Genomic DNA, 11,054 nt, shown 5'->3' on the forward strand with positions numbered 1-11,054 from the left:
GTATTATCAATAGATGCTTTTATCTCTAAAATTAGAATTTGTTCTCAAGCAGAGGCAGAAACTGTTCCATCCTATAGACAACGAAACCAACCAATCAACAACAACAACAACAAACATCGCAGCATTTTATAACTTTAAAAATCATAAACACTAAGGGTTTACAAAAATTACTTCAAGACACAGACCCACTGCCACAGGACTTATGCTTTCCAACTTCACAATTAATGTTCTTCGATAAGGCTGTAGATGTCTCTCCTGAGAAGTTCCTGACTGCTTGAAACAGTACAGAAACTTACTGTAGTTTGTTCTTCCGAGACAGGGCCCTGGCTGCCCTGGAACTCGATATATAGGCCAGGGTGGTCTCGAACTCAGAGATCTGCCTACCTCTGCCTCCCATATGCTGAGATTATAGGCGTGTACTACTACCATGCCTAAATAGTTCTAATACATTCAAATCATGCTCTGCCAAATTATCCCTAAGGTTTTTCTTTCCTCTCTTCATTAAGCAGAGTAAAAGAAACTTTAAAGGATGGTGAGTGACCAAGACAGCAGGTACTTTAACACACACCCTACTGTGATTAACCTGACCAGTGTAAAGACCTCTTATTTGTGTACTGATGTGTTCCTAGGGTGATGCCTGGCACAAAACACTTCCTCAATAACTGCTCACAACAAAGTGAGTTCCAGGACAGCCAGAGTCACACATTCAATTCCTATCTTAAAAACAAACAAACAAACAAACAAACAAACAAACAAACAGAGGCTGGCGAGATGGCTTCAGAGTTTAAGAGCACTGACTGCTCTTCTGAAGTTCCTGAGTTCAAATCCCAGCAACCACATGGTGGCTCACAACCATCTGTAATGAGATCAGATGCCCTCTTCTGGTGTGTCTGAAGACAGCTACAGTGTACTTATTTATACTAATAAATAAATCTTTGGATCTGAGCGAGCAGGGTTGACCAGAGCCAGCAGAGGTCCTAAATTCAATTCCCAACAACCACATGAAGGCTCACAACCATCTGTACAGCACCAGTGTACTCATATACATAAAATAAATTAATTAATAAATCTTTAAGCAAGCAAACAAACGAACAAACAGGAGCCCATAAAACCTGCAATTGATAAACACAGAGACCTAAAGCTCTGTGGTTAAAGGACAAAGCGGGAAGTTGCTGTCCCTCCTGAAGGGCCCCTACTTTCTCCAGGAAGTACCAAGTGATCATCAGAAATCAGGTTAGAAAATGCAAGTCTTTGCTTGAATAGAGTAAGCTTAGTGGAAGAAGAGTTCCCTCCATGTGTGGGGCCCTGGGTTTTATCTTCAACACCCGCTACACACCACACACACACACATGTCATACACATGAACACACACCACACACACACACACACACACACACACACACACGTAAAAGCATCTTGTGTTCACCTGAAGTCATTGTTGTTTCCAAGGCTTGCTGCCTCCGTCTGCTAACCTAGGCCTGGTCCTGGAAGCTTTCAGCCTCTGTACAATCTTATCCAATCCTAGAATGTTTTCAGCCTCTGAGACTTACTGCTAAATAAGCTCACCCTTTTCTGTTCTTTCTGATCTGTGGCTCGCTGGTTCACTCACTTGTTCTGACTCAAACTCCTCTCCAATCTCACTGATTGAATCTGGCTTCTCTCTCAGCCTTTTCTGAATGGCTCTGCTTGGCTTCATACTAACCTTGGCAATCTGTTCTAATCTTCTGGCTCCTTCTCATTCTCTGACTCGTTCTGTCTTTACCCGTGTCTAGCTTGTTCTTTCTGTATCCTGTCTCTGTAAAACTGTCCCAGTAAAACTGCCTCCATTCCCCTGTTTTCTTTTTCTCTCTTCTTGGTAGTGCTCCCTTAAGTAGCCTCTTTTTCCTTTTCTCATAGTGTTGGGCATATCCTATTTTGTCAAATCTTTCTATGATTCATTACTTTAACAGCCACTCAATTAGACAACACCTTCAAATATGGGTGCTTCCTTCTACAAGACATACCTTCATTGTTTGGGATTAAAGGTGTATACTAAGAGTGTGTCTGTAATCTAGCCAGAGGGATTAAAAGGTGTGTGCCAAGCACAACTAGAAACAGTTTTTTCAATAAACAACACAATCTTGGGTATAATGAAATATCCTGCTATACATACACACATGCACACAAACACACACATTACACCCATACAATTACCAAAATAAATTACTATACATATTGAAAATGTGGTGCTAAGGATAACACACATATATAGTATACAAATTTGTGTGCATAGACACAAATCTCTTCAGAAACAACAGTAAATGTAGAGTTTACATGTCTGTGACCACTGAGGGTGGCGTATAAAAACATGGAAAGTTGGGCAGGATCTGCCTAGAGTTTCTGCTTCTCACTGTCAGCACACAGGAAGGCCCTGGACCTGCCGAATGTGTAAGTAAAAAATGAAGTCGAGGGTCTCTGTCAGGGTTCTGAAAAGACGAGCAGAAAAAAAGCTCTTATGCCTTTGCCAAATCTAATACTTGAGGCCTTGAGTTATTTACAGAGGCTGGGTAGCTGGGAGAAAGGCAAACAGATAAAAGGCAGGGAACTCAATACTCGGGCAGAACTCGGTCAGGGTGATCACTACTCAGTCAGGGTGATCACTACTCAGTCAGGGTGATCACTACTCAGTCAGGGTGATTACTACTCAGTCAGGGTGATTACTACTCAGTCAGGGTGACTACTACTCAGTCAGGGTGATTACTACTCAGTCAGGGTGATTACTACTCAGTCAGGGTGACTACTACTCAGTCAGGGTGATTACTACTCAGTCAGGGTGATTACTACTCAGTCAGGGTGATTACTACTCAGGGTGATTACTACTCAGTCAGGGTGATCACTACTCAGTCAGGGTGATCACTACTCAGTCAGGGTGATTACTACTCAGTCAGGGTGATCACTACTCAGTCAGGGTGATCACTACTCAGTCAGGGTGATTACGTCCTGCCTTCCTAGCGGCAGACGGTTGCACCTCTCCAACAGCATGATTGTGCACAAGGACATACAGTGATTCTATTAAGTCAACAATTGACCTTAACTCAGGAGGTCACATCAGTGCTAATGATTACACCTAGAAAATCAGAGAATAAACAACAGATGACCGGGTGTAACCCAGTGTCAACTGTAAAAAGACATAAGCATTGTGGGAAACTATGGAGCGGAGTGGGACAGGAAACAGGAAATGGATAGAGGTGGGAAGAGCAATGCTAGAAATACGGGGTCAACTGTTTTACTTGGGTGAAGTCTTCTGTTACTAAGAAAGAGAATGGGAAAGAGAAGGCCACTATTTGACTCACCGGCCGCTGTTCTTAGGGAGTGACGTGGCTGACTGTACTTGAACAATGGATAACCCACAGAGCACACACACTTTGGCTTCAAAACATGGACGCTATTAAATGTCTGAAAATAGCGAACACAGGTCTACCAGAGAGAAAAGAAAACAAAAAAAGAATTTATAAATCTTCAGAGGTGGGGAGTGAAGGTTATACACAGAGTGGGGAGGGTTTACTGGCCTCCCTCACCAAATAAAAGTATACACTATTTTAATGTCCGTTTAAGTGCACACTGAAATTCACTTAGTTCTGTTTTAGGCTGATACCCCGGTCCATAAGGAATTATCTAGGCAAATCCAGAACACAGCAGGAATGCATACAGATTCAGCAGCAGGAACGATCAAAGCTGATAAAACAACTGATGATTTTCCAAATTACTTCTGTCCCAGTAACCCAAAGAACTCGAACTCATAGAGGAACCATAGGCTTAAGTCATATTACTACTCCCACAGAGTCACATTAAGTTCACACGCTTAAAACCATTGACCTAAATTCCTTCCGCATCCGTGGGTAGACATGCTTAGTCGTTCCACTTTCTGAAATAATGCTATGAAGGAAACCTGGGACTGCAGATGTAGATCAGTGCAAAGCACCCAGCTAGCATGAATGGCCCCGGAGTTCATCCCCAGGACTGCAGAAACAACCAACAAAAAACTCCATCCACCATGATTATGAACATTTAAAACAACAAAAGACATATATGAAGTCCCAAAGTTTTGTTTTTCCATGTTTGTTTTTCCTCTCAGTACTGGGGGGGGGGTGCCAGATGGGGGCAGAACCCATGGCTTCTTGGCATGCCCAAATGGTTTTCTTTCTTTTAAAAGAGATATTAATTTTTTATATTATGTGTATGAGTGTTTGCCTACATGTCAGTATGTGTACTATGTACATGCCTGTTATCCAGGGAAGCCAAAACAGGGTGTTGAATCCTCCCTCTGGAGTTACAGACAGTTGTGAGCTGTGCTGTGGGTGCTGGGAACTGGAACCCAGAACTCTGGAAAAACAGCCAATGCTCTTAACTACAGAACTTGTATTTTTAAAATGCCTTAGTATGAGTCCAAACATGTTAGACCAAAATACACTCAACTTGATATATCAAAACCTAAATATCTTTATAATTTATTCTTAAAGTTATCCTTTCAATGTTCTTAATATCCAATAACTACACCTTTTAAACATAAACAACAATGGTTTCTAGCCTCCTTGGTTTTAAAGCTTCCATTTATTTATATTTTTCCTAGAGAACATCACAGTAGTTGTGTACGTTAGTTATTTGGGCAACAGGGCTTCCTGTGCTGCACAGGTTAACCTTGAACACTGTTGCTCAAGTGGTCTTCCTGCCCCAGTCCCTCAGACAACTGAGACCACAGGTGCATGCCAACACACTTAATTTTACAAGTCATATTTTAATATGTATTTATAAATAAGGATTTTATTCTCTTTTCTAAAAGCAACTAGAATAAAATTAAAAGACTGATGACAGAATATATTTAAATTCTTAATTTGAAAAAAATATTTGTTTTATTTTATGTGTATTAGTGCTTTGCTTGCATGCATGTCTGTGTTCCACATGTATGCCTGGCACCTGTGGAGGACAGAGGAGGGAGCTGGATCCCCCGGGACTGGAGTTAAGGATGATCGTGAGCTACTGTGTGGGTGCTTGAACCAAACTCAGGTCCTCCCCAAGAGCAGGAAGTGCTCTTAACTGTTGAGCCATCTCTCCAGCTCCTAGATTTAAATTATTGACTGGCAGTTATTTCTGAAGGCAAAGAAACACTGACAGCTCCTTTCTGAAATTATGTATCTTGTCTTTACCTTAGAGACATCCTAAATCCTCTCTTTCCTCCCAGAAGTATGTGTGCACACATGCATATGTTTGCATGTTCTCATTTTCATGGCTGCACATATGTGTATGTGCAGAGGGAGGCCCCAGGTTGACACTATCTTCTCAAGGGCAGTCCATCTTACAGACTTTAGCGGAGACGCTCACTGAACCCAGAGAACTAACTCAGTGTGGCTAGCCATCTTGCTCTGGGGATTTCCTGTTTCTGCCTCCCACAGGCAGTCTCCCGTGCCCACCTGGAAACTCACTTTTTTTTTCTTTTCTTTTTTTTTCCGAGACAGGGTTTCTCTGTATAGCCCTGGCTGTCCTGGAACTCACTCTGTAGACCCAGCTGGCCTCGAACTCAGAAATCCACCTGCCGCTGCCTCCCGAGTGCTGGGATTAAAGGCATGCACCACCACACCGGGCTGGAAACTCACTTTTATAATACCTCTATTTGCATTCTTTATTTTATTATTGTACCTGTGTGTGACTGTACGTCTCTCTCTCTCTGTGTCTATGGCGAGTGTGTAATGTGACTGCATACATGTGGAAGGCAGAGAATAACTCTCAGGAGTCAGGTCTCTCCTTCCTTCCATCTTGTTTTAAGGCAGGTCTCTTGTTGTTTCAGACTAGCTGCATAATCCAGGCTAGCTCCCCAGCAAGCTTCAGGGCCATTTTCCTGGCTCTGCCTCCCATCTGGCCATGGGATTGCTGGGATTACAAATGTGCATGATCAGAACCAGCTTTGATATGGGTCCCAATGATGCCACTCAGGTCCTCAGAGCAGTGCAGCAAGTGCCTTTCCCCGATGAGCCATCTCTCCAGGCTCTAATGCCTATATTTAATTCATATTAAGAGTAACGTTGGGCTGGTGAGATGGCTCAGTGGGTAAGAGCACCCGACTGCTCTTCCAAAGGTCCGAAGTTCAAATCCCAGCAACCACATGGTGGCTCACAACCACCCGTAATGAGATCTGATGCCCTCTTCTGGTGCGTCTGAAGACAAAGACAGCTACAGTGTACTTACATATAAAAAAAAAAAAAAAAAAAAAAAAAGAGTAACGTTTAGGAGCCACAAAACCTTACGTCATTTAACAGGTGACAACTTAAAGCTGAGTGGATATTGACAGGACTTTTTTTCCCCACACACCCTGTTTTGTTTGCCCTTTTTTTCTCCTTCAACATTCTCAATCCTGGCTCTTGGTCAACAAAAAAGAAGTAACCACTTCTGCTTCTTCAGCTATAAAACGTAGAGGTGCCTAATGAAAATTATGGTTTAATATTTCAGCTTTAAAACTTTTGAAGAGCCGGGCGTGGTGGTGCACGCCTTTAATCCCAGCACTTGGGAGGCAGAGGCAGGCGGATTTCTGAGTTCGAGACCAGCCTGGTCTACAAAGTGAGTTCCAGGACAGCCAGGGCTATAGAGAGAAACCCTGTCTCAAAAAACAAACAAACAAACAAAAAACTTTTGAAGAAAATTAGCCTCCAGAAGGTTCTCCCTTCAATAACAGAGCTCTTACTGAGGAATTACTAATAGACTGGGGGTCACAAACTACCCAATTGAAAATGCACCGAGTGCTTGCATACCATGTACAAGGTACTTGAAGCTTTCATATACATTCCCTTGTCTCCAGCTCGCATTACCTACTGGAAGATGTACGTGATCACCCTCACATGAGAAGTTCACAGAGGACGAGAAGTCACTTGTTCCAGGCTACGCTGGGATTAAGTGGCAAAACTAAGCTCTGAAGCCAAGTAAACTTGACTTCAAAACTCAGGTTCCTCCTGACATGTCACACTGACAATAGAAAGAATCCTTTCTTTCCGAGCTATAATCTAGGAGAAACAATTCTTTCTTTCTCTCTCTCTCTCTCTCTCTCTCTCTCTCTCTCTCTCTCTCTCTCTCTCTTTCTCCCAAGCATGGTCATGAGTGCCCTTATATGTATAATAAGAAATTATAGGCCAAAAAACTAGCTGTGGGGGGAGGCATTTAAGTAGTGGAGGAGGGTTAGCTCGACCTTGGAGATTTAAATTCGGTCTGGAACACTGAGCACGAATAAGGAGCAGATGGACACAGGAAATGATGTAAACACAAAGATTGCAACAGGAATTTGATCGAGCAATGAGTAGCTTGATTTGGCTTAATCGGATCTGCAAAGGACAACTCAAGGTGGTGACTGGTATCTGAATGGCAGGAGAAGGAGGGGAATATATGCATTGGAGGGTGGGGGTCACAGTGGAGACAGAGTGAGGAATCAGTCTGTTATTAGCTCATAGGACAGGCTACTATAGGTAAAGAAAGAGGCCGAGGCAGGATTGGAGTTGTGGACACAGAAACACGAGTTCCTGAGTGACCAAATCAACAGGGACTGAGAAGGGGCAGCTGAGTTATAGTGAGTGTTACGAAAATAAAAGCAACTGGATGGCTTTGACAAGAAAGAGAGGAGAGATTGAAAAGTTAGCAAAAGTGAAGAGATTAAAAGACAATACAAAGGAGGAAAAATAAAATTTTAAGCCAGAGAAGGCATGTCTCCCACCCCCATACTATCATGCTAGTTAAAAGTGGAAGCCAGGTGGCGGTGGCTTCTTTTAACCCTGGGAGTCGGAAGGCAGAGGCAGGCAGATTTCTGTGAGTTCAAGGTCAACCTAGTCTACAAAGGGAGTTCCAAGACAACCAAGGTTCTACAGAGAAACTATCTCAAAAACCAAACCCAAACAACAAACAGAAAAAGTAACACAACAACTTCTGTTTCTGAGTCCTCCAGCAGCATTTATGGGCACTCACGGTGTATGGGGTGCTGTGGCCACATCCAGAAGGAAACACGCGTGATCCCTGCCCACAGGCAATCTCCAGCAGAATGAAAGAAAAAGCGAAGCACACAGGCCATTACACAGCCACCGTGGGGTGTTCTAAGGGAAGCTGGCTGGAGAGAGCTAGCTTGGAGTAAGACTGGAGGCTGAGTGGGAGTAACGCAGGCAAGGAGCAGGGCTGCAGATGAGACAAGAGTCTCCGAGGCAGAGGAAATGTATGAGCAAAGGTCTGGAATCAAGAAAGCAGTGTCTACTTGGGTAATTGTTCCGTAGAGTTCTCTGTGCAGCCAGCGGGGGCACTCAGAGCTGGGGCTGGAGTGAGTGTATGTGTGTGTGTGTGTGTACAATGCTACTTTTACTGTAATACTTTTTTTTCATTGATGTCTATAACGAATGCCCAGTAAAGTGGTTTAAATCATAATAACCAATTATTTTCAAGATAAAGATACGGTACTCACAAAGGCAGACGTCGTAGAATGCGGTCTCATAAGTCAAATTTAAGAATGGATGTGTAAAAGAGGAACAATCAAGGATGTGGCAAGGAAAATCAACTGTGTGATAAGAGTAATAACCTGTAGGATAAACAGGTTTTCAGTAAAGAATGATACTTGAGAGGTTGGAGAAGCCACATCATAAATTTCCTCAGTCAAGTGGCTTGGGGACATTTTTTAAAAAGATGAGTCTTAAACAAGAACATGGCATAATCTAATGTGTGCCTCATTTTATAAGATCCTTTTGGCTGGCCTATGGGAAATGAACTACAAAAGAGGCTGATCAGAGGCAAGAGGCCCAGGAAGGAAAGACTAAGACATCTGTAATTAAGAGCGAGGTGGTAAATACTAGCTACATTTCTTCAGAGTTGGAAGATAGAGTCAAGAGAAACAGGTTTGAAGGGTCTATTGTGGAGCCCAGAGTCTGCATCCCTGAGGCACTGTGGCACACGGTGAGATGGCTAAAGGCTAGCTTTTCCAACTCGCCTGTGCTAGCAGTAGCTAGGAAACGGCGTTCTAGCTGGTTATGTCAGCCTGATAATAGCCCTTCCTCCATCCTGACTTAAATACCCAGTGAGTTGCTGCAGCTCCCGGATGGCTATATGGGAAAGGTCAACTGCACTGATGAAATGTCAGCCGTCATAGTGACAGTCACACATGTCACCTGTAGTCTATAGGCATAGATGGTGTCTTGCTCATTCACTGGATTTGTGTTACCTGCAGTTGAAAAAACACCTCATATTGTGCAACGGGAGATCTCTTGGACAGCAGAATATATGACCTACTTGGAAGACTAGAGAATGTCAGGGAACCATTAGCACAACTGGTGACTAAATACAAAGGCGTGGGAGAGATAACGCAGGATGTTGGAAAAGCGCAGAGGGCCAAAGCCAGGGTTTCTTTTATTTTAGTAGTCATCCATCACTTTATGACAGGTCTGTGTGAAATCCATTCACTATTAGATGAGCTAGTCTATGGGCTCACCTTATGCTTACACAAACCAAATGGCTTAACTTATTGCCCACGTAAGCTCTATGCTAGCTCTTATACTACAAACCTGTCCAGCATGTCACTGTACTAAACACTGTGGGCACCCGTCACACCATTCTGTCTGTGTGTCCACACATATCAAACGATGGAAAAGGTCATAGGAAGTTGGCAGGTCTGTCGAGAGCCTATGGGAGCACTGTTGACGGAAGTCTTTGTGTGGTATTTAGAAGCTGGAAAGGAAAAGAGGGCAGTGGAAGAGAGCAGCTGAAGAGGAATATTGGTCAACTAGTGTCTCAGAATCCAAGAGTGGAGAGCTCTCGAAAGAAGAGTTGCCCATAATACCTACTAAGGTGCTGCTGACAAGAGTACCCTTCTGCTGCCTAGTTCCTACTTCTCTTCAGTCTCCATACTCACTAGTCCCCAGGAATTCCTCTCTGTGCCCCGACTCCTCCATAGGTGTCCACCCTCAAGTGTCACAGTAGCTTTGAGCACTTGTTCCATAATAGCACTTCTTTCTAAAACCGTGGCGTTCTGTCTTTCCTTGCCTCCCTCTCTCCTATTCTCCTTTACTAGGTTACAATGTTAGGAGGAAAGGGATGGTGGCTGGCATATTTTAGAAATATGCCCAGTGCCCAATACACACAGCAGGGTGGGAAGAAGGTTTGGAGAGATCAGGAGGCCAACACTAAAGGAACATCTAGGGAAATGGGTAAAGTCTACGGTATCCAAAAAGTTATGTAATTAGGAAGAAACTAGATATGTAGTGGGATACATCTAAGGTTGTTTCTAAAAGCTTGTGAGTGAGGGGGAACTGCAAATGGGGGTGGTAAATCGATGATTAAAAAGTTGGAACGACATGTACTGTGGACCAAGGGGAGAAGTGCAGCCCCGAGTGAATCCCAAGCTAGAGGCTTTTCTCCTCTCTTCCTCCACACGGAAAATTGCCTGAGGTCAAGTTAATAGTGCCAGCGTATGGCGCGCAGTGGGCTCTCAACAAATCTCGAAAGAACATAGCTGTGTCTGCAGTGCTTATCACAATGCCTGACATCTAGAAAGCACTCAAGCAAAGTTAAGCAGGTGAAAGGCCAGGATGTGGGTACCGTTGGGAAGAAAGCTAGTCGCCCAAAGCTAATCGCCAGAGAATCGCGCCCCGGGACGGGAAAGGAGTGAGTTTCCAGGCTCACTGGCACGCCACCTTCGCTGCCCTTCTGATTTGCATGCATCCTTCCATCACTTGCTCACAAGACGCGAGGCACTCGGAGAAGAAAGCAACACACAACTCCGGATAACATCTACTAAATCGATCCTTCCTAACCTTAGACCCATCCAACCCTGCTTACCAGTCTGACAGCGTTCTGGCTCCAGGTCCTCAGCACACGCGCTGCAGCCATTTTACTCCGGAAATAGCCACCAGCACACAGCTGGGAAAGACGCCTCCTCCAGGCGACCAATCCCTAGACCCGAGACGCACCTCCCTGAGCGGCCAATAGGAGAGAAGGAACGAGCCTCCCACCGGGCAGCCAACCAGGGCGCGGGGCGGGGCCGACTGAAGCGCCCTCCCCCCACCCCC

General features: G+C 44.2%; 1 protein-coding gene across 2 annotated transcripts in view; it reads right to left on the reverse strand.

Annotated features, from left to right (window-relative positions):
* Window positions 1-10,913, reverse strand: part of Dbt (dihydrolipoamide branched chain transacylase E2) — a 43,769-nt gene extending 32,856 nt beyond the window's left edge. The window contains exons 1-2 of one of the 2 annotated variants that reach the window (XM_021158231.3): window positions 10,825-10,913; window positions 3,333-3,456 (exon numbers count right to left, since the gene is read on the reverse strand). In XM_021158231.3, the coding sequence (XP_021013890.1) occupies window positions 3,333-3,456; window positions 10,825-10,875 (175 nt within the window). In that variant the 5' untranslated portion in view covers window positions 10,876-10,913. The remainder of the gene's footprint in view (window positions 1-3,332; window positions 3,457-10,824) is intronic. The other variant, XM_085835561.1, reaches the window with a different exon arrangement.
* Between the last annotated feature and the right edge of the window lie 141 nt (window positions 10,914-11,054).

The sequence above is a fragment of the Mus caroli genome, unplaced genomic scaffold (assembly GCF_978045245.1).
Source record: "Mus caroli unplaced genomic scaffold, Mus_caroli_1 scaffold_3, whole genome shotgun sequence".
Taxonomy (NCBI): domain Eukaryota; kingdom Metazoa; phylum Chordata; class Mammalia; order Rodentia; family Muridae; genus Mus; species Mus caroli.